Source organism: Schistocerca americana, chromosome 10 (genome assembly GCF_021461395.2).
Source record: "Schistocerca americana isolate TAMUIC-IGC-003095 chromosome 10, iqSchAmer2.1, whole genome shotgun sequence".
Classification (NCBI taxonomy): domain Eukaryota; kingdom Metazoa; phylum Arthropoda; class Insecta; order Orthoptera; family Acrididae; genus Schistocerca; species Schistocerca americana.
The window spans coordinates 172,201,364-172,225,919 of NC_060128.1; the positions used below are offsets into that span (position 1 = coordinate 172,201,364).

The 24,556-nt window shown below is 45.2% G+C and overlaps 1 protein-coding gene across 1 annotated transcript in view; it reads left to right on the forward strand.

Moving 5' to 3' along the window:
• Positions 1–24,556, forward strand: part of LOC124552649 — a 192,084-nt gene that overhangs the window by 125,018 nt on the left and 42,510 nt on the right. The window contains exon 6 of the mRNA XM_047126975.1: positions 22,703–22,791. Within this exon, the coding sequence (XP_046982931.1) occupies positions 22,703–22,791 (89 nt within the window). The remainder of the gene's footprint in view (positions 1–22,702; positions 22,792–24,556) is intronic.

Below are 24,556 nucleotides of genomic sequence, written 5' to 3' on the forward strand. Positions count from 1 at the left end.
ATTAGTCTCCTAGAACTTAGAACTACTCAAATCTAACAAACCTAAGGACATCACACACATCCGTGCCCAAGGCAGGATTCGAACCTGCGACCGTAGCAGTCGCGCAGTTCCATACTGAAGCGCCTAGAACCGCGCGGCCACACCGGCCAGTGGTTACAGGTTCCTTACATAGTACACCAACTACACACATGTGTTGTGCTTTTTCCTGCACATTGCTGATGATAAAAGTGAGACATATACGGGGGATAGGCAAAATAATGTGAACAGCGGTAGTAATGGGATGGCTGTGTTAGACGGTCAACAACGCAGGTAAGGCACGTGTCGCGCTGGACTGTGCGTGTTCAGTACGGACTAGGCACCAGTGCAGGTTGTTTACAAGTAGTGCACACTTCGTATTTGCATTCAGAGGCCGAGGTCGACGTGCAATGACAGACCTAACAGAGTTCCAAAGAGGGCAGATTGTGGGCGCCCGATTAGCTGGAGCATCAGTAACCAAGACAGCCAACTTATTGAATGTTTCAAGAGCAACTGTTTCAACAGTCATGACAACCTACACAAAAACATGGAAAGACATAATCGTATAAACGTAAGAACGGGCGCAAATCAAAACTAAATGACAGAGATCGTCGTAGGCTAACACGAATTCTGTCAAAACAACACAAAACTACGGCGGCTAAAGTGACTGCAGAGCTCAATAGCCATCTTCGAGAACCCGTATCTCCTGACACTGTCCGCCAAGAATTCCACAAAGCGAATATTCAAGGACGAGCGGCTGTACCGAAACCATTAGTGACGAGAACGGACACAAAGAATCGTAAAACGTGGTGTCAGGAGCATAAATCCTGGATGGTTAACCAGTGGAAATACGTCATATGGTCAGACGAGTCAACGTTTTCATTATTTACAACAATGGGCCGGGTTTAGGTTTGGAGAATGCCAAAAGAAGCCTACATGCTTGATTCCAGCGATTAAGTGTAGAGGTGGAAGTGTGATGGTGTGGGCCGCTATATCATGGTATTCTGCTGGTCCCATCATTACTCTCAAAGGCCGTGTCACAGCCAACGACTACGTGAACATTTTAGGGTGATCAGGTGCATTGCATGATTCAAATGTTGTTCCCCAACATCGATGCCATATTTGAGGACGATAATGCATCCATTCACACAGCCAGGACGGTACAATTGTGGTGTGAGGAGCATGCAGCTGAACTGCAGCGTCTTCCCTGGCCAGCACAGTCCCCGGACTTGAACGTTAAGGAACCCTTGTGGTCGGTATTGGAGCGCAGACTCCGGAGCAGATTTCCGCCTCCCTCTTCACTACAGGAGTTAGAAGAGGTTCTGATCGAATAGTGGCATCAAATTCCACTGAAGACTGTACAATCATTATATGCCAGTATTCCAAGAAGAATCGCAGCTCTATTACTGGCAAATGGAGATCCAACCTCTTATTAATAAACCATTCCCAAGTAAGTACAGGTGTCCACATTATTTTGCGTATCCACTGCAAGTAACAAATGCTAGATATCTCAAGAAAATTTCTTCGCCAAGTTGTCGATAGTACCTACAGTAGGCAGTTACGTCCCATGAGATTTGACACACATTTGAACATTTTTTGAACCTACAGTAGTTCAGAAATTGCTTCATTACTCGCTTAGAAACAGATAAATGAATTAATTGACAGCAGCACACAGCATTAACTACATACGTGTGTACACATTATTATTATTATTATTATTATTATTATTATTATTATTATCATCATCATCATCATCACTATCATCTTCTTTCCTTAAAAATGGAAAGTGACGTGGACCTTGATCAAGCGTGACTTCCTTTTAACTGTACGGTATATGTTACATTGCATTTAGGAACTTTCGGGTAATTGAACATGTATCAATAATTACAGATTTCTGTAGTTGTATATATAAGTTTGGATGTAGCTGTATTCCGTTGATGTACTGGTGGATATTGTGTGGTATGACTCCTGTAGTTGATAGTATAATTGGTATGTCAACTTCATCCTGATGGCACATGTCCTTGACTTCCTCAGCCAGTTGGATGTATTTTTCAATTTTTTCTCCTGTTTTCTTCTGTATATTTGTTGTATTATTATTATTTCCTTCACTTTCTCAGACGTTAAGTCCGGTTATTATTATTATTATTAATGTGATTAGACACAAAGCGTTAATAGCCTGAAGTCGTACAATTTCTGCCAGTTCAGAAGTAAGGAATCCAGCAATCATGTCGTTCACAGACAGTCAGTATAGTGCACACATCTGAACTTGGTTGATTTTAAATGGGGTTGTAATGTGCAGGTCAAGAAAGTGCTGCAATAGAGAGGAGCAGTGCAAGGGAAGTATGTTCTGTAAAATATCTGGGAGTATGCGTGCGGAACGATTTGAAGTGGAATGATCATATAAAATTAATTGTTGGTAAGGCGGGTGCCAGCTTGAGATTCATTCGGAGAGCCCATAGAAAATGTAGTCCATCAACAAAGGAGGTTGCTTACAAAACACTCGTTCGACCTATACTTGAGTATTGCTCATCAGTGTGGGATCCGTACCAGGTCGGGTTGACGGAGGAGATAGAGAAGACCCAAAGAAGAGCGGCGCGTTTCGTCACAGGGTTATTTGGTAACCGTGATAGCGTTACGGAGATGTTTAGCAAACTCAAGTGGCAGATTCTACAAGAGAGGCGGTCTGCATCGCGGTGTAGCTCGCTGTTCAGGTTTCGAGAGGTTGCGTTTCTGGATGAGGTATCGAATATATTGCTTCCCCCTACTTATACCTCCCGAGGAGATCACGAATGTAAAATTATAGAGATTCGAGCGCGCACGGAGGCTTTCCGCCAGTCGTTCTTCACGCGAACCATACGCGGCTGGAACAGGAAAGGGAGGTAATGACAGTGGCACATAGGGTGTCCTCCGCCACACACCGTTGGGTGGCTTGCGGAGTATAAATGAAGATGTAGATGTAGAACAAGTGTCTACCCTTCCTGTGGATAGCTAGCTTTCCGTCTGAAGAGGAGTTGTGGTTAGCACTTGTGACGCACTACGAATTCCTTCGTCATTCTTACACACACACACACACACACACACACACTAAACATCATTCATCTTTCATGATTTTAAAAGTAAATGTGTTCCAAGAAAAGTTTTTGATTCTACAGTTTAGTTAAGTGCTAAAATTGGCGACAACGTAGGGGAGCGGGCAACAGATGTAGAAGGGTGGAGGCCGGGGGATACCGGCTGATGTCTAGTTGCATTCAGGGGTAATGGTCTAAGAAAGTTTGGGAACGACTGCGACAGAACACGTGTGGGACTGGCTCTGAAAACTCCGTCCCAGTGCCAGGATATGAAGGAGCAGCTACATCAGTCGTAGGTCAGCTTGCCTCAGCAGAGGATGCAACGGTTTTACGACTCCCTTACAAATGGAGTCGGTGCATGCATCCAGTAGCCGATCGGTTCTGGGCGCTACAGTCCAGAACCGCGCGACCGCTACGGTCGCAGGTTCGAATCCTCCCTCAGGCATGGATGTGTGTGATGTCCTTAGGTTATTTAGGTTTAAGTAGTTCCAAGTTCTAGGGGACTGATGACCTCAGAAGTTTAAGTCCCATAGTGCTCAGAGCAATTTGAACCACGCATCCAGACAGTGTGTGTGCAACGTCGTATTGACAAGTAGGCCCACACCGTCATGTTCTTCGTAAATTGGACTCGCTATTGTATTCGCTGAAACAATATCGCATACTCTCTCAACCTGTCAAGTTTCATTTCGTTTCTTTCCTTCTTCTCATTTTGGATTCTTCGCTTTTTTCGTCGGTATATTTCCATCGACGTGTGTGCTGTCTCTGATGCCAGCTGAGTATTTGTCCTCACGCAACGTTTCGGACTTCGTTCGTATTTCTCGAGACTGATAACGCTGTACTAATAGTGGCGCCTTTGTTCTTGTATCAGTATTGAAACTTCAGGACATAACAAAGCGCCATGTACCCTTTGTTCCTCCAGCTGTTTGTAATCTTTTTTCACTGTCCTGTAAATAAATGCTCTAACCCTATCGTCATGAGACAGTAAAGGCAACGCCTTGTTGATGTGACCATTGTTCGCTGCCCCTCCCCATTTGCTTTTGCTTAAAATCTGCATCTACATGGTTACTTTGCAATCCACACTTAAGTGCCGGGCAGAGAGTTCATCGAACCATTTTCATACTACTTCTCTAACATTCCACTCTCGAATGGCCCGTGGGAAAAAGGAACACCTAAATCTTTCTGTTCGAGCTCTGATTTCTCTTATTTTATTATGATGATCATTACTCCCTATGTAGGTGAGTGTCAACAAAATATCTACGCATTCAGAGGAGAAAGTTGGTGATAGAGATTTCGTAAATAGATCTCGCCGCAAAGCAAACCGCCTTTGTTTCTGTGACTGCCACCCCAACTCGCGTGTTATATCAGTGACACTCCACCCCTATTGCGCGATGAAGCGAAACGAGCTGCCCTTCTTTGCAATTTTTCGATGTCCTCCGTCAATCCTACCTGGTATGAATCCCATACCGCGCAGCAATATTCCAGCAGAGGACGGACAAGTGTAATGTAGGCTGTCTCTTTAGTGGGTTTGTCGCATCTTCTAAGTGTTCTGCCAACAAAGCGCAGTCTGTGTTTCGCCTTCCCCACAATATTATCTATGTGGTCTTTACAATTTAAGTTGCTCGTAATTGTAATTCCTGAGTATTTAGTCTAATTGACGGCCCTTGGATTTGTGCGATTTATCGTATACCCAAAATTTATCGGATTTCTTGTAGTACCCATGTGAATGACCTCGCACTTTTCATTGTTCGGTGCCAATTGCCACTTTTCGCACCATACAGAAATTCTCTCTGGATCATTTTGTAATTGGAATTGATCGTATGATGATTTCATTAGACGGTAAACTACAGCGTCATCAGCAAACAGTCTAAGGGGGCTGCTCAGTTTATCACCTAGATCATTTATATAAACCAGGAACAGCAGTCGGCCTCAAATGGAGCAGTCATTACCCAGTTTATATTCATTTGAAATTTAATAATGAGAGCACTTAGCCGCTGGCAACTTCAAGCACATCTCACCTAATTTTTTTTTCCAGTTACTTGCTTAGTCAAATGCACTTAATCGCGACACAAAAAAAAAATTAATGTAGAGTAATGAAATTTTGGGAATAAATTTGTCTAGGATCACAGGTTAATGTAAGCGCGAGAAAAGCCATTCAAATGTGAAATGCTGGTAGATTAATGACCGGAGTAACTGCCAGAATGTTGAATGCATTGTGTTGTACAGGTGCCGGATGTCAGTTTGTGGCATGGAGTTCCATACCTGTTGTAGTTGGTCGGTCAATACAGAGACGATAAAATGCTGTTTTTGGGTGTCGCTAGAGTCGTCATTCTACAAGGTGCGACAATAAAGTAATGAGACTGATGTGAATAAACATGTTGCTTACCGTCTTAGTCAAGTTTAGTGTTATCTCCTTCAAAGTAGTTCTCTTCTGATAACACACACTTTTTCCAGCGCTTCTGCCATTGATGGTAACATTTCTGGAACTCATCTTCTGTAATATCCTCCAAGACCCTCGTCACAGACTTTTGGACATCTGTGTTGTTTGAAAATGGTGTCCCTTGCCCGCCGCTTTGACTCTTGGAAATAGCAAAAAGTCGTACAGCGCGATATCTGGTGAATAAGGTGGCTGTGGTAGTACTGAAATTTGTTTTGAGGTTAAAAATTGCTGTACTGACAGAGCAGTATGGGATGGTGCGTTATCGTGATGTAGAATCCAATTATTAGCAATGTTGGTACGGACACGAACAACTCCTTAACGAAGTCTTTCTAAAATTTCTAAGTAATATTGGTTAACTGTTTGTCCAGGAGACACCCACTCTTTATGAACAATTCCCTTGGAATCAAAGAAGGACACAAGCATGCATTTCACTTTTGACTTTCACATGCGAGCTAGGTGATCCCTTTGAGCACCATTGCGAACTTCGGCGTTCTGTCTCTGGATCGTACTGAAAAAACCAACTTTAATCACCAGTGATAACACGGCTCAACAATTCTGGATTGATTTCCGTTTGCTCTAACAGATCGGCTGCTACATTTTTCCGTGTTTCTCGCTGTTGTAGTGTGAGAGAATTTTGAGGACCATTTCTGCACAAATCTTTCTCATACCAAGATCTTCAGTTATTATTAGACGAACCATTTCTCGACTGATGTTCAGTTCTTCTGCAATCATTTTCACGGATAATCTTCGATCAGATCGTACGAGTTCACGCACCCTGGCCAAGTTGACATCCGTCGGTGAGGTTGATGCTCGTCCACTGCGGTTTTCATTTTTAACATTCGTTCTGCCTTCACTAAACATTTTATCCCAAGGAAAAGCCAGCCGGAGTGGCCGAGCGGTTCTAGGCGCTGCAGTCTGGAGCCGCGCCTGCTACGGTCGCAGGTTCGAATCCTGCCTGGGGCATGGATGTGTGTGATGTCCTTAGGTTGGTTAGGTTTAAGTAGTTCTAAGTTCTAGGGGACTGATGACCTCAGAAGTTAAGTTCCATAGTGCTCAGACATTTCCGACGTGTTGAGGACTTTGTTCTATTAAGGGGAGTAGGACGTCAAACGGGACAACTTGGAGCAGGAGAGACACCACAGGAATTTTTAATTTCCACTGTCTATACTTTTAAAAATAAATTCATAAAACTTTGTCAGAATGACCAGAAATGATTCAGGATTTACACTTATAGTGGTGTAAGTTCAAAAATATAAGAAAATAATTTATTTTTTTTCATTTGTATTTCACCTTTTTTAGTTCACCATTGGCTGCATTTGTTGCTATAGGTACACTTTTCTTTATAATTAAGGAAGATTCTTTGATGAATTTTGCACAGCATACAAACCATACTTACAGGTGTATGAAACTCTAGAATTTTCCAACTCTATTAAAAACTGCGGTAAAAATTGAGATAATTAACTATAAAATTTGAGTTTTTTCTAAACGTGAAGTTTAAAATGTAACAGCACATTCATTTTTCATAAATTAAATAATTTCTTGAGTTTCATACATCTGTAAGTATGGTTTGTATGCTGTAAAAAATTCATCGAAGAATTTCTCTTACTTATGAAGAAATGTGTACCTATAGCAACAAACACAGCCAAGAGAAGTGAAACAATGAACTTTCACATGTAAAAAATATTATTTTGTTATTTTTTGAACTTCCACTGCTCTCCATGGATTCGACTAATGTCTGAAGTAGTGCTGGAGGGAACTGACACCATGAATCCTGCAGGGCTGTCCATAAATCAGTAAGAGTACGAAAGGATGAAGCTCTTCTGAAACGCATGTTGCAAGGCATCCCAGATATGCTCAATAATATTCATGTCTGGCGAGTTTGGTGGACGGCGGAAGTGTTTGAATTCAGAAGAGTGTTCCTTGGGCCACTCTGTAACAATTATGGACGTGTGGGGTGTCACAATGTCCTGCTGGAATTGCTCAAGTTCGTCGGAATGCCGGAAAGCACATTGGACATGAATGGATGCTGATGATCAGACAGGATGCTTGCGTAAGTGTCACCTGTCAGAGTTGTATCTAGGGGTCCCATATCATTCCAAATGCATACATCTCACACCATTACAGAGCCTCCACCAGCTTGAACGATCCCCTGCTGACTTGCAGGGTTCATGGGTTCATGAGGTTGTCTCCATACCCGTACATGTCCATCCGCTCTATACGATATCATATGAGACTCGTCCAACCAGGCAACATGTTCCAGTCATCAACAGTCCAGTGTCATTGTTGACGGGCCTAGGCGAGGCGTAACGCTTTGTGTCGTGCAGTTTTCAGATTACACGAGTCGGTCTTCGGCTCCGAAAGCCCATATCGATTATGTTTCATTGAATGGTTCACACGCTGACAGTTGTTGATGGCCCAGCATTGAAATCTGAGCAATTTTCGGAAGGGTTGCACCTCTGTCACGCTGAACGATTCTCTGCAAACGTCGTTGGTCCCGTTATTGCAGGATTTTTTTTTTCCGGCGGCAGCTATATCGAAGATTTGATGTTTTACCGGATTCCTGATATTGACGGTACACTCGTGAAATGGTCGCAGGGGAAAATCCCCAATTCATCATTACCTCGGAGATGTTGTGTCCCATCGCTCGTGCGCCGACCATAACACCACGTTCAGACTCGCTTAAATCTTGATAGCCTGCCATTGTAGCAGCAGTAACCGACCTAACAACTACGCCAGACACTTGTCTTATATAGGCGTTGCTGATCGCAGCACCGTATTCTGCCTGTTTACGTATCTCTGTATTTGAGTACGCATGCCTATATCACGTTCTTTGGCGCTTCAGTGTGGAAGCCAGTATGTTGTCCTTGACAGCGAGTGTTTATCAGAGACAAGGAGTGCCCCAGGGAAGTGTGATAGAGCCCTCATTGTTCTCTATATTCATAAATGGTTTGGAGGACAGGGTGGGCAGCAATCTGGGGTTGTTTGCTGATGATGCCGTGGTGTACGGTGAGGTGTCGAAGTTGAGTTACTCTAGGAAGGTACAAGACGACTTGGACAAAATTTCCAGATTGTGTGCTGAATGGCAGCTAATCATAAATGTGGAAAAATGTAGGTTAATAGAGATGAGTAGGTAGATTAAATGCGTCATTTTCGGATACAGTATTACTAGTGTCCTGCTGGAAATAGCGAAGTCGTTTAAATACCAGGGCGTGACGTTGCAAAGCGGTATGAGGTGGTACGAGCATGGGAGAACTGTAGTAGGGAAAGGACTTCAGTTTATAGGGGGAATTTTAGGTTCAAATGCCTCTGAGCACTATGGGACTCAACTGCTGAGGTCATTAGTCCCCTAGAACTTAGAACTAGTGAAACCTAACTAACCTAAGGACATCACAAACATCCATGCCCGAGGCAGGATTCGAACCTGCGACCGTAGCGGTCTCGCGGTTCCAGACTGCAGCGCCAGAACCGCGCGGCCACTTCGGCCGGCGGAATTTTAGGAAGGAATGGTTCATTTTTGAAGGAAACCGCATATCGGCCGCTGGTGCGACCTATTCTTGAGTACTCGTAGAGTGTTTGGGATCCATACAACGTCGGAGTGAAGGAAGACATTGAAGCAGTTCCGAAGTGGGCTGCTAGATTTGTTACCGGTAGGTTCGAACGACGCGTAAGAGTTACGGAGATTCTGCGGGAACTCAAATGGGAATCCCTGGAGGGAAGGCGACGTTCTTTTCGGGAAACATTACTAAGAAAATTTAGGGAACGGCATTTGAATCTGACTGCCGAACGATTCTACTGCTACAAACATACATTGCGCGCACGGACTACGAAGGTAAGTTGCATGAAATTAGGATTCATACGGAAGCATATAGATAGTGGTTTTTCCATCACTCTTATTTGCGAGTGGAACAGAAAGGACTAGTAGTGGTACAGGGTACCCTCGACCACGCACCATACAATGGCTTGCGGAGTATATTTTTAGATTTAGATGTAGATGTAGACGTAGAACGTGCCTTTCGTGGTCAGATACAACAGCGCAAACGACGGGCTTTGGTAACATCTGCTATTACGTTCAAGCACGCATTTGTTGCCGTGTTTTCACATTTTTGTCCAACCTCTGCATGTTCCCCAAAAACGGACGGGTAAAGAGTTCAAAGTTTGGAGAAAGACAATGGAATACCACCTATGACAGGACCGTAGCAAGGCCTACCTTCAGCTTCACTTACAAGCGAACTACCGTTTAAGGAATGTGACGAACGATTGTTAGCAATCAGTGCGGGCCACTTATATCAGTAGTTGGCCGACTTATTAAGCGATAAGCGGCCAAGGCCAGGCAAACAAAACGCTTCTGCTACAGCGTGACACGAGTTCTTTATCAGGTGTAGATTGCGGTCGAGGGTCGAGAATGTTCATTGCTGGGCTCATTCTACCTCGGTGAGTCCAGGGGCTCCGCGTGCCCTTCACGCAGTCTCGCTGACCCTCGTGTCCTCTCCAAATGAAGATTTTTGGGGTTCCTTACATCAGTCCGTAAAACGGAATCCTTACAGGATCAGTATATGTTGTCTGTCAGTCTGCCCGACTGTTCCGACACCCATTTTTCCCCACAGGAACGGGCAGATATATCAAGTTGATATTTGTATCACATACTATGGTCTGTGACCCCATCTCTGAGTAAAAAAATTTAAGCTTGTAAGCCAATGCAGTCAGAAGATGCTACGATTTACACTCCTGGAAATTGAAATAAGAACACCGTGAATTCATTGTTCCAGGAAGGGGAAACTTTATTGACACATTCCTGGGGTCAGATACATCACATGATCACACTGACAGAACCACAGGCACATAGACACAGGCAACAGAGCATGCACAATGTCGGCACTAGTACAGTGTATATCCACCTTTCGCAGCAATGCAGGCTGCTATTCTCCCATGGAGACGATCGTAGAGATGCTGGATGTAGTCCTGTGGAACGGCTTGCCATGCCATTTCCACCTGGCGCCTCAGTTGGACCAGCGTTCGTGCTGGACGTGCAGACCGCGTGAGACGACGCTTCATCCAGTCCCAAACATGCTCAATGGGGGACAGATCCGGAGATATTGCTGGCCAGGGTACTTGACTTACACCTTCTAGAGCACGTTGGGTGGCACAGGATACATGCGGACGTGCATTGTCCTGTTGGAACAGCAAGTTCCCTTGCCGGTCTAGGAATGGTAGAACGATGGGTTCGATGCCGGTTTGGATGTACCGTGCACTATTCAGTGTCCCCTCGACGATCACCAGTGGTGTACGGCCAGTGTAGGAGATCGCTCCCCACACCATGATGCCGGGTGTTGGCCCTGTATGCCTCGGTCGTATGCAGTCCTGATTGTGGCGCTCACCTGCACGGCGCCAAACACGCATACGACCATCATTGGCACCAAGGCAGAAGCGACTCTCATCGCTGAAGACGACACGTCTCCATTCGTCCCTCCATTCACGCCTGTCGCGACACCACTGGAGGCGGGCTGCACGATGTTTGGGCGTGAGCGGAAGACGGCCTAACGGTGTGCGGGACCGTAGCCCAGCTTCATGGAGGCGGTTGCGAATGGTCCTCGCCGCTACCCCAGGAGCAACAGTGTCCCTAATTTGCTGGGAAGTGGCGGTGCGGTCCCCTACGGCACTGCGTAGGATCCTACGGTCGTGGCGTGCATCCGTGCGTCGCTGCGGTCCGGTCCCAGGTCGACGGGCACGTGCACCTTCCGCCGACCACTAGCGACAACATCGATGTACTGTGGAGACCTCACGCCCCACGTGTTGAGCAATTCGGCGGTACGTCCACCCGGCCTCCCGCATGCCCACTATACGCCCTCGCTCAAAGTCCGTCAACTGCACATACGGTTCACGTCCACGCTGTCGCGGCATGCTACCAGTGTTAAAGACTGCGATGGAGCTCCGTATGCCACGGCAAACTGGCTGACACTGACGGCGGCGGTGCACAAATGCTGCGCAGCTAGCGCCATTCGACGGCCAACACCGCGGTTCCTGGTGTGTCCGCTGTGCCGTGCGTGTGATCATTGCTTGTACAGCCCTCTCGCAGTGTCCGGAGCAAGTATGGTGGGTCTGACACACCGGTGTCAATGTGTTCTTTTTTCCATTTCCAGGAGTGTATTTCACATGTATTGATGCTCTCAGACTCACTCATCAAAACCAACAGGGTACTTCCCATTGACGTAGAATCATGAAACGTGGCGAGAAGCAAGGTTCCACAGTAGGAGTAAAGAATCTGGTAATTGTTAAATAGTAATTACATCACGTAAGACATATCTTTCCCATTTGAACTTACATTGCATTCATCATCCGTTAAAAGTATAATAGGAAAATATTACTGCATGCAATCATAAAATGTGAGTTGCAGTCAAGTTTAAGTGCGTGAATAAAAGTATTTTATTAAATTTTGTCTTCTACATAGATAAACAGAAGTCCCTGCTCGCTTCGCCTTGTATGTCCGGGCTAGTCTCAGATTCCCGGGATGGATAAACTATTTACGTACATAATTACACTAAGTGCCAAAAAACTGGTATAGGCATGTGTATTCAAGTAAATGATAGATATTTAAACATGCAGGACACGGGGCTGCGGTCGGTAACGTCTGTATAACCCAAAAGTATCTGGCGTAGTTGCTAGATAGGTTACTGCTGCTACAATGGTAGGTTATCAAGATTGAGTTTGACCGTGGTGTTCGCGATGGGACACAGCACCTCCGAGATAGCGATGAAGTGAGGATTTTCCCGTGCGACCATTTCACGAGTGTACCATCAGTATCAGCAATACGGTAAAATATCAAATCTCAGACATCGCTGCGGCCGGAAAAAGATCCTGCAAGAACGGGAGAAACGACGACTGACGAGTATCGCTCAACGTGACAGAAGTGGAACCTTTCCATAAGTTGCTACAGATTTTAATGCTGGGCCATCAACAAGTGTCAGCGTGCGTACCATTCAACGAAACATCATCGATATGGGCTTTTGGAGCCGAAGGACCATTCGTGTACCTTTGATGACTGTACGTCACAAAGCTTTACCACTCGCCTGGGCCTGTCAAGCCCGACATTGGACTGTTGATGACTGGAAACATGTTGTCTGGTAGGACGAGTCTCATATGATACTGTATAGAGCGGATGGACGTATACAGGTATGGAGACAACCTCATGAATCCATGGTCCTTGCATGCCAGAAGGGGAAGGTTCAAGCTGGTGGAGGCTCTGTAATGGTGAGGGGCGTGTGCATTTGGTGTGATATGGGACCCCTCATACGTCTAGATGCTACTCTGACACGTACGTAAACATCCTGTCTGGTCACCTGCATCCATTCACGTCCATTGCGCATTCCGACAGACTTTAGCAATTCCAGCACGACAATGCCACACCCCACATGCCCAGAATTGCTACAGAGTGGCTCCAGGAACACTCTTCTGAGATTAAACACTAGCCATCAAATTGACCAGATATGAACATTATTGAGCAAACTGGGATGCCTTGCAACATGCTGTTCAGAAGAGATCTCCACTCCCTTGCACTCTTACGGTTTTATGGACAGTCCTGCAGGATTAATGGTGTCAATTCCCTCCAGCGCTACTTCAGTCAGTAGTAGAGTCCATGCCACGTCGTGTTGCGGCACTTCTGCGTGCTCGGGGACCCTACACGACATTAGGCAAGTGTACCAGTTTCTTTGGCTCTTCAGTGTATGTTTGTACACAATTCACAGAGCGCGATTTCTACTGGGACTTGGCCAATTTTTATCTTATATCTCACTGTTTTACCATTTTTATTTCAGTTTATGGCAGCCATCTCTTCCACTCCCTCACTATATTTTCAAGGAGAACTTTGAAATACTGTCGATTGCAGTTTAAAATGAGTGCAACGTACTTGAAGCGCCACTTACTTGTTTTCATGTATTTATAAAAAATGCCTTCTGAGTTCCGTTAAGAAGCTATTTGGTCCGAACAAGGCAAACTGGGTGCTTCAACAGGATAATGATCCGAAACATCGCAGCCGTCTCTGTACAGCGTGGAAACAAGACAGTGGGGTGTCCACGATGGAGTGGCCTGCAGTGTCTCCGGATACAAACACGATCGCAAATGTTCGTTCGTATATTAAGACGAAGCTTTAAGGAAAGCCATATATACTTTGAAACAACCGTCATATCAAATCAGGACGATATGGAAATCGTTACCGAGAGAATACGCGGAAAATCTCGTGAAAATCATGCCAATAAAGTTCCAAGCTATAAACGGTAATGGTGGCGTTTGGATTAACTACCAGGTAATTGTGCTATTTGTAACAATATGTATTTTCTTGTAAACATATTTATAATAGTATCTTTTATTTCATACAGATAAAGCGTACACTTTCTTTTGGAACCCATTGCATTGCTAAGGGGGGAGGTGGGGAAACACTTTTGCCCACCCCAAATGAACAAAAAGATACGAAAGTCATTAGTTGTAGTTGACTTATACAGGGTGGGGCAGAGAAACATGCTTATTTGCATTTGGCGCCCTGACGCGACAGTTGCTCCGAGAAGGGTCGATTAGTCACATTTGAAGTTGCAGCTCGGCTTGGTACTGTCAGCACCATGCAGTGGACGAAGATAGGGCTCGCGTTTGCTGTCGGAGCGTACTTTTTTAACGATCGCTCAATCACTGCCACCAAAGGTGCATTCCGTACCTATTTCAATATTGCTCCCCGTGATCATGTTCCTGGCCTGCAGTCGGTTGTTTCGTGGATAATTATACTACTGGCCATTAAAATTGATACACCACGAAGGTGACGTGCTACAAACGCGAAATTTAACCGACAGGAAGAAGATGCTGTAATATGCAAATGATTAGCCCTTCAGAGCATTCACACAACGTTAGCACCGGTGGCGACACCGACAACGTGCTGACATGAGGAAAGTTTCCAACCGATTTCTCATACATAAACAGCAGTTGACCGGCGTTGCCTGGTGAAACGTTGCTGTGATGACTCGTGTAAGGAGGAGAAATGCGTACCATCACATTTCTGACTTTGATAAAGGTCGGATTGTAGCCTATCGCGATTGCGGTTTATCGTATCGCGACATTGCTGGTCACGTTGGTCGAGATCGAATGACTGCTAGCAGAGTATGGAATCCGTGGGTTCAGGAGGGTAATACGGACCGCCGTGCTGGATCCCGTCCTCGTATCACTAGCAGTGGGGATGACAGGCATCTTATCCGCATGGCTGTAACGGATCGTGCAGCCTCGTCTCGATCCCTGAGTCAACAGATGGGGACGTTTGCAAGACAACATCCATCTGCACGAGCAGTTCGACGATGTTTGCGGGAGCCCCTGCGATGGTGTGCTCAACGACGAACGTGGGTGCACGAATGGCAAAACATCATATTTTCGGATGAATCTAGGTTGCGTTTACAGCATCATGATGGTCACATCCGTATTTGGCGACATCGCAGTGAACGCACATTGGAAGCGTGTATTCGTCATCGCCATACTGGCGTATCACCCGGCGTGGTGGTATGGGGTGCCGTTGGTTACACGTCTCGGTCAACTCTTATTCGCATTGTCGGCACTTTGAACAGTGGACGTCACATTTCAGATGTGCTACAACCCGTGGCTCTGCCCTTCATTAGGTCCCTGCGAAACCCTACATTTCAGCAGGATAATGCACGACAGCATGTTGCTGGTCCTGTACGGGCCTTTGTGGATACAGAATATGTTCGACTGCTGCCCTCGCCAGCAAATTCTCCAGATCTCTCACCAACTGAAAACGTCTGTTCAATTGTGGCCGAGCAACTGGCTCGTCACAATACGCCAGTCACTACTCTTGATGAACTGTGGTATCGTGTTGAAGCTGCATAGTGCAGCTGTACCTGTACACGCCATCCAAGCTCTGTTTGACTCAATGCCCAGTCGTATTAAGGCCGTTATTACGGCCAGAGGTGGTTGTTCTGGGTACTGATTTCTCAGGATCTATGCACCCAAATTGCGTGCAAATGTAATGACGTCAGTTCTAGAATAATATATTTGTCCAATGAATACCTGTTTATCATCTGCATTTCTTCTTTGTGTAGCAATTTTAATGGCCAGTGGTGTAACTTCAGTGAAACTGGCGTTATGAATAAAAAAATCCTGGGCTCTCACTATCTGCAAGGTCAGCTCAAAAGCTGATCATGGTAGGGCTGTTTTGCGATTACCTCAGCGCTCTGAGCGCAAACATGCAGCTGTTGTTCGGTTGTTTGTTAGTTCTGTGAGACGATTTCTTCATGCAAAAATAAAATTTCATTCCTGCAAATTGGCGGTGGTGGAAGACCTTCATCTAGACGATTTTGTTGCTCGAGAATACGAGTTCCCGCTCAAATTACGTTGAATAAAATTAAAATTTCTCCTCGACGTCTCAACACACGCAGCTTGGTTGCGTGGCGCGCAACTGTGTTACGCGCTTTGTGCATGTGCACCGGGGCTTTCATCCGCGAACAGCCCTGCGTCAGTGACCACCGCTCGCCGCCAGCTCGGCCAGGCTGCGATGTGACACCACAGGTAACGGCCCGTCCTCTCTGCTTCCGACACAAGCGGCTGCTTTAGGGCGCTAAGCAGAGCTGAGTCGGCCTAGTGGGAAAGCTCTTACAAGGGGAGGCCACGATGTTTGGAACGCGGATTTATTTCAGACTTCGTACACTCGTAGTACTCCATGAGGACAACAAAATGTGTAAGCAGTAGCGCGTACTTCTCAAGCGTTATTGAGAAAATCGCAAGATAATTTCGGTCGTCAAATACAAATCTGTGCGTGGCCATTTTAACCATGAAGCAACTACAGCCAAATGGTTCCGGCACGGTAGCTCAGCGTGATCGGTCAGAGGGTTAGCTGCCCTCTGTAATAAAAAAAAACTGAGTTAGTGAATCAACGATGAACTGAAATGGGTGTTTTGTGACGTCCGCATCGAGCAGATGCAACGAACGAAAACGCCCTGAACAAGCAATATAGAGCAAAATTTTTTTTTTTTTTTTTTTTTTTTTTTTTTTTTTTTTTTTTTTTTTTAAGTTACTGGCGTTCAAGCCGCTGGATCGAGTTCCGTTCGTCAGTTTTTCTTATTTTCAACACAGTCATTTTCTTTACTATTTATATTACAGTTGATATAATGGGAAAAATACGTGTAATCGGATGAACTATTAAATTTACAATGTTATTTGAAGTCTACTAATTTTTATTATCACAAATAATATAATATTCATATCGACTAGTAAACGACCAAACCCATAAAGTGATGCTGAAAATGTATGCTTGTCCGTGTCTTCAAAACTGTTCGTATTTAATCGAAAGAGAACGACAAATTGCTTCTCGGAAGACGCTACTAAAATACACTCGATACTGTATAACCAATTATCAGCGCCGATTTTTAAGGAAATACTCCGTTATGCATGGTTTGCTTCCAAACTATCGTCTAAAAGAGAGGTTTTTAAAAATGTTAACGAGGTTTGTTTTTCCACGGAAAACGTCAAAAGACCTTGCGTATGCGGAAACATAACATTTATTCAATGCAGCTGGTGCCGTTTAACTTTGTTTTCCACGTTTTTACGAAAAATACGACCTGCAACTTGTACTCATAATGTCGAAAGCGACGATTAATTGTACATCTTTCAAAAGCCGTCTGTGCCGGTCAAAACTCGGAGGTAACAAGTCCTTTCGGGCTCCTTCCAGGTATAAGGGATTTCTCAAATCACGGACACGCGTACATTTTCAGTATCACTTTATGCGTTTGGTCGTTTACTAGTCAATAGTTATGAATATTACATTAATTGTGATAATAAAAATTAGTAGACTGCCAAATAACATTGTAAATTTAACAAAAGTTCATCCGATTACACATATTTTCCCCATTATATCAATTGTAATATAAATAATAAAGAAAATGACTGTTAAAAATAAAAAATAAACTGACAACTGACGAACGGAAATCGATCCAGCGACTTGAACGCCAATCACTTTTTTTTTTGTTTAGTTCTATATCGTTCGTTGAATTTGTTCAGGGCGGACGTCCAATGATACCCGTTCCATTTGTTCGATGATCCGTTCGCTCAGTTCTTTTATTATAAAGGGAAGCTAACGCTCTGACCGAACACGCTGAACTACCGTGCCGGCACCACTCGGCTGCAGCCGCTTCATGGTAAAAATGGTCACGCACAGATATATATTTGACGGTCGAAATTATCTTGCAATTTTCTCAATAACGCTTGAGAAGTACGCGCTACTGCTTACACATTTTGTTGTCCTCATGGAGTACTACGAGTGTACGAAGCTTAACAGTAAATCCGCGTTCCAAACGTCGGGGCCTCCCCTTGTTAGTAAAGATAACACTGTCAGTAGATAATCTTTATACTGAATTTTTATAACATGGGGGGATTGGTTACCAAACGACTATTCAAGCTGGTGTGTGGAATCTATGACTCTCGAGAAACATCACAAGGGAAGATGACAGTCTCGTGCATCAAGCACATTGTAACACATTTACGAGGGTTGCCAAGAAAGTAATTGCCCCTCTTTTTTTTCTCACCCAAAAACTATGCTACGAATGCGAGACGTTAAGTATGTATTATTTGAAGTCTTCTGAGTGAGCGCGCCTCCGTCACTTCGGACATATAGTGTAGCTGCAGGAGAGTTTCAAAATGGCGTCTGTTGTTGATGTACGTTACAAGCAACGTGCCTCATTGAATTTCTCACTGCAAAGAAAGAAATTGTGGGGAATATTCACAAAAGGTTGTATGAAGTCTATGGAGCATCTGCTGTCGACAAAAGTACAGTTAGTCGCTGGGCACGGAGGGTGAGGTCATCAGAATGCGGTTCGGCTGAGGTCCACGATTTGCAGCGGTCGAGGAGACCATCTACGGCTGTCACACCTGACATGTTGCACCGAGCTGATGTCATTCGTGAGGACAGACGCGTTACGACTCGGCAGTTGGCGCTGCATCCGTCAATCAGAAAAGGAGGTTCACACAGCGAAGCACTGGCTCCGCCACTAAGACAAAGATTGTTACCGACAGGGCATACACGCCCATTTTTCGCGCTACGGGAATACAGAGATACGCAAATCGGTAGAATACTGCGCCTATATAAGACAACAAGCTTCTGGCGCAGTTGTTAGATCGGTTACTGCTGCAATGGCGGATTATCAACATTTAAGTGAGTTTCAACGTGGTGTTATAGTCGGTGCATGAGCTATGGGACACACCATCTCTGAGGTAGCGATGATGCGGGGGTTTTCCTGTACGACCATTTCACGAGTGTGCCGTGAGTATCAGGAATCCGGTAAAACATCAAATCTCCGACATCGCTGTGGAAGAAGATGCTGCAAGAACGGGACCAACGACGACTGAAGAGAAACGTTGAACGTCACAGAACTGCAACCCTTCCACAAATTGCTGCAGATTTCAATGCTGGGCCATCGACAAGTGCCAGCATGCGAACCATTCAACGAAACACCATCGAATGGGCTTTCAGAGCCAAAGGCCCACTCGTGTACACTTGATGACTGCACGACACAAAGATTTACGCCTCCCCTGGGCCCGTCAAGACCGACATTAGACTGTTGATGACTGGAAACGTGTTGCCTGGTCGGACGAGTCTCGTTTCAAATTGTATCGAGTGGATGGACGTGTACGGGTATGGAGACAACCTCATGAATCCATGGACCCTGCATGTGAGCAGGGGACTGTTGAAGATGGTGGAGGTTCTGTAATGGTGTGGGACGCGTGCAGCTGGGGTGATATGGGACCATTGATATGTCTACATACGACTCTGACAGGTGACACGTACGTAAGCATTGTGTCTGATCACCTGCATCTGTTCATGTCCATTGTGCATTCAGACGGCTCAAAATGGCTCTGAGCACTATGGGATTTATCTTCAGAGGTCATCAGTCCTCTAGAACTACTTAAACCTAACTAACATAACAACATCACACACATCCATGCCCTAGGCACGATTCGAACCTGCGTTCATAGCGGTCGGGCGGTACCAGACTGTAGCGCCTAGAACCGCTCGGCCACTCCGGCCGGCCATTCAGACGGGCTTGGGTAATTCCACCAGAACGATGCGACACCCCATACGTCCAGAATTGCTACAAAGTGGCTTCAGAAACACTCTTCTGCGTTTAAACAGTTCCGCTGGCGACCAAAGTCCCCAGACATGAACATTATTGAGCATTGCCTTGCAACGTGCTGTTCAGAAGAGATCTCCACTCCCTCGCAATCTTACGGATTTATGGGCAGCCCTGCTGGTGTCACTTCCCTCCAGCACGACTTCAAACATTAGTTGAGCCCATGGCACGTCGTGTTGCGGCACTTTTTAGTGGTCGCGTGGGCCCTACACGATATTAGGCAGATGTATCAGTTTTGTGGCTCTTCAAACCAACAGACCAATGTTTACAGGATGTTAAGCGTTTTATGAAGCAAGGTCTTTTTTTTTTTCTTCAAGAATATGAATTTGGCATTTCCTGAAATAAATTGCCCCTCGGGGCAGACACCTTGGTTTGCCGCCGTCTCGCCCCCCCCCCCCCCCCCCCGCCCCCCCCCCCCCAAATTGACCCGGGCCTGCTGCTACACCATTCCCCGAGTGCTGAGGATGTGTATAATCGCGCCGGTGGGCTTTCCTACGGAGCTATGGACCTCTGTATGCGTTCTGAGCTGTTGACCTCTGGCTTCTAATATTTATTATACAACGCACGTGCCTCATTCCGTGCTATCATTTGCAAAAAAGTCTCGTTTCGATATCTAGAATCGCTATGATCAATGACGATTGTTGTGATCACAAGATTTGGGATGCGCGAGGACGTCACCGAGCGCGTAGCGCACCATCATCCTTCGGATATAAAACCCAATAACACGAAAACGAAACGAGATATCGTTCTGCTTTCAGTTTTTTAAAAAAAAAAAAAAAAAAAAAAATTTCGATACCTTATCTACGAGGGTCGTTCAGATAGTAATACCTCCTATTTTTATTCATGGAAACTACAGGAGATACGTAAATCAAAACAGCAAAGCTAAATAGAGCAATATTTCAGCTACAGACTGTGGTTTTTTCCCACAATGTCATCACCATTCGTTTGGCACTTTTGCCAACGATGAACCAGAGCGTGCATGCCGCGCTTGTAGAAATAAGAACCATCTGAGGCTGACCGCTTCCTTACAGCTTTGACAAAAGCATCCGAGTCTTGAAAATGATCGGCACGTAGTCCATCTTTCAGGGCCCCAAAGAGTGGATGTCTAAAGGCTCTAAATCGGGACTGTACGGTGGATGTGGTAAGACAGTCCAGCCGAATTGTGCAATGATGCGTGGTCGCAATACTGATGTGGGGCCTGGCGTTATCATGTTGCAGGTGAAAGTTGTTCTTCTTCTCTGGCCTTACCCTAGAAATTCTGGCATTCAGCTTAGTCAGTGTCATCTCGTAGTGTGCTGAATTGACAGTTTCTCCAGGATCCAGGACATCCAAAAGAACCACACCCTGGCTATCCCAGAAGACTGTGCACATCACTATGCCTGCAGACGGCTGCCTCTCGAGTTTCTTCTTTGTCGGAGAGTTCTCATGTCGCCGTTACGTGGACAGTCTTTTGGATTCCGGCTCGTAGTGGTGCCGAGATGTTCCAACACTGTTTCCAAGGCATTACAGCCAACATTCAACTTTGCACACAATTCTCTGGTCGTTATCCTCCGATGAGCACAGATTAGTCGATAAAGATGCTCTTCATTGCGAGGGATGACAGCTGTGCAGGGTCGACCGGGCCGTGGCTTTTCATGCACACCCTTCTAACCAACTTGAAAATGCCGTACTCATCGCCTCACGTATCTCACGCCTATTGTATCGTCTCCATACAGCTTGAGCAAGCGTCGATGGATTTCAACCGACGCAATTTCTTCAGGTATGAGGAATTCAATCGCACATCGCTATTTTATATGCGCGTCCATATCAGACTCCACTTTGGAACACCCTTCTGCTGGCGCCAACTACCGCAGAACAACGGAACCCGCCTGCAAATGAAAGATAAAGGTTCAAGCATTGGCACTACACCAACGGCATCTGACGTGGGTATCCAGTCACCACAGAAAAGTATGAGGCATTACTTTACGAACGACCCTCGTATATTATAGTCACTGCAATGTATGAACTAAAATCAACCAGACGTTAAGTTCGCGCACCTGCGTTTTAAACCCTGCAAACTCTTTAAAATTTCGTGCAATGCTTTACTTAATCTGGTGCAGCGCAGTGAGTATTGCGGATAACAAAAGGAATTCAGCCGGCCGCGATGGCCAAGCGGTTCTAGGCGCTTCAGTCCGGAACCGCGCGACTGCTACGGTCACAGGTTCGAATCCTGCCTCGGGCATGGATGTGTGTGATGTCCTTACGTTAGTTACGTTTAAGTAGTTCTAAGTTCTAGGGGACTGATGACCTCAGATGTTAAGTCTCATAGTGCTCAGGACCATTTGAAAAGGAATTCAATTTTTTATCGAGTTAAGATATCAGACTGTAAAATGTGCAAAAATCAATTTTTCTACCTTGTAGCTTTCCTAAAATGGGATGAAAAGTATTTCATACCGGCCAGAATGCCTCCAAGCACAGGCTTCAGCATTTGGAGAGCTGTGCAGCCACAACAAAAGCCACTTCAGCATGGAATGCAAATAGCACATCTTTAGCAGCGAAAAATATTAGCAGATTAGGACAACATTTTAAATTTTGTCAATAATTATATCAAATACATAAATCAAAAATTTTACTGCTCCTGGGAAACATGATATAGGATACCTGCAACCACAACTGGGTCACCAGTTTAGCCATTTAGTGACGTAGAAACACTTCTAATCTCCACGGTTCATAAATTCTGAAAATCTAATTTTTATTTTTGTTCTTGTAGATCTGATGACGTCTGTAAAGCTGAAACCAGATATCTATTCAATTTTATTAAAATGTGATATAAAAAACTTTAATTCTGATATTTATTTAGATGTCAAGGTCACGATTCTCCTCCAAAGACCAAAGTGACGTCATTTCAAAAATCTCTCGAACGTGATACTTACCTGCAACAGACAAGATTCTTAGAGCAGAAAAAAGAGGCGTACCAATCTACAGATCTTTCCTGTTGCAGCTAAGTTCAGAAATGTATGAAGTCCGTTTCGTTGTTCCAGGTGCTGAGGATGTCAGAACTGCAAATGGAGGTGACGCCGGCGCGAGGCACTCTGCAGGAAGTTCGTGGAATCCAGACTTCCGGTTCCAGGTACGTAGACTCTGGGCATACATATATACAGGATGCTCCATTGATAGTGACCGGGCCAAATATGTCACGAAATAAGCATCAAATGAAAAAACTACAAAGAACGAAACTCGTCTAGCTTGAAGGGGGAAACCAGATGGCGCTATGGTTGGCCCGCTAGATAGCTCTGCCATAGGTCAAACGGATATCAACTGTGGTTTTTAAAAATAAGATCCCCCACTTTTATTACATACTCGTGTAGTACGTAAAGAAATATGAATGTTTTAGTTGGACCACTTTTTTCGCTTTGTGATAGATGGTGCTGTAATATTCAGAAACGTATAAGTACGTGGTATCACGTAACATTCCGCCAATGCGGGCGGTATTTGCTTCGTGATACATTACCCGTGTTAAAATGGACCGTTTACCAAATGCGGAAAAGGTCGATATCGTGTTGATGTATGGCTAGTGTGATAAAAATGCCCAATGGGCGTGTGCTATGTATGCTGCTCGGTATCCTGGACGACATCATCCAAGTGTCCGAACCGTTCGCAGGATAGTTACGTCATTTAAGGAAACAGGAAGTGTTCAGCCACATGTGAAACGTCAACCACGACCTGCAACAAATGATGATGCCCAAGTAAGTGTTTTAGCTGCTGTCGCGGCTAATCCGCACATCAGTGGCAGACAAATTGCGCGAGAATCGGAAATCTCAAAAACGTCGGTGTTGAGAATGCTAAATCAACATCGATTGCACCCGTACCATATTTCTATGCACCAGGAATTGCATGGCGACGACTTTGAACGTCGTGTACAGTTCTGCCATTAGGCACAAGAGAAATGACGGGACGATGACTGATACGACATTGTCACATCACTGCCGTCACACAGGACTGCAAAACGATCGCTGCAACGCATCAGGCAAAAAAGCATGGGATCTACACAAGATCCGACCGATGCTGTAGGAATATTTCTGCAAGAACATCATTTGCTAATGAATGATGGGAGCAAATTTTTACTTGCAGATGACGTCAGAGGAATAAACGATAGGATATTGGTATTCGCCAGCGAAAGGGGAAAATCCTGTTAAACAGACTGCAATTCGTTCTTTGTCGATGGAATGTTCAAAACCTCCAGCAAGCAGTTTGGACAGTTATTTATTGTTCATGCCGATATTTCTAGTTCTGAGGAGGAAAGAAACACAGTTCCAACCGTGTACGCCTTGCCACCCAATAAAAAGCGAGAAACGTACGGTCGCTTTTTCACAGCTGTTAAGAGCAACGTACCTAGATGGAATCCTATAGCTATCATTATGGATGTTGAGGCTGCAGTCACCCAATCAGTAACGCATTTGTTTCCTGATGCAAAGATTAATGGCTGCAATCAGTGCTTGTGGAGGCAAGTGCTGAATTGCGGCCTTGTTGCTGCCTACAAGGAAAACGAAGAAATTCGTTTTCACATAATACTGTGTTCCGCTTTGGCTCTCATTCCCACGCACATGTTAGATGATGGGTGGCTATGCATTCAGGAGAGCACACCAGATAATGAAAGACTGCAGGAGTTTTATGTCTAAGGCCACTCTTCCTTGCCCAAAAAAATTCTGAAATGTAACCTGGCTGCACTGGAGGAGTGTGAATGTGCCTCAGCAACTGCCCGGCCGGCACAAGCAGAGTGCTCAGTCGCACCAAGTGGCAGCAGGTAGTGGCCGAGCAGGTAGTGAAGCAGCATTTGCGACACACCCTGTGCCGGTCCCCCAGCATCCCGGATTTCTCACAAGTGTCGCCACATT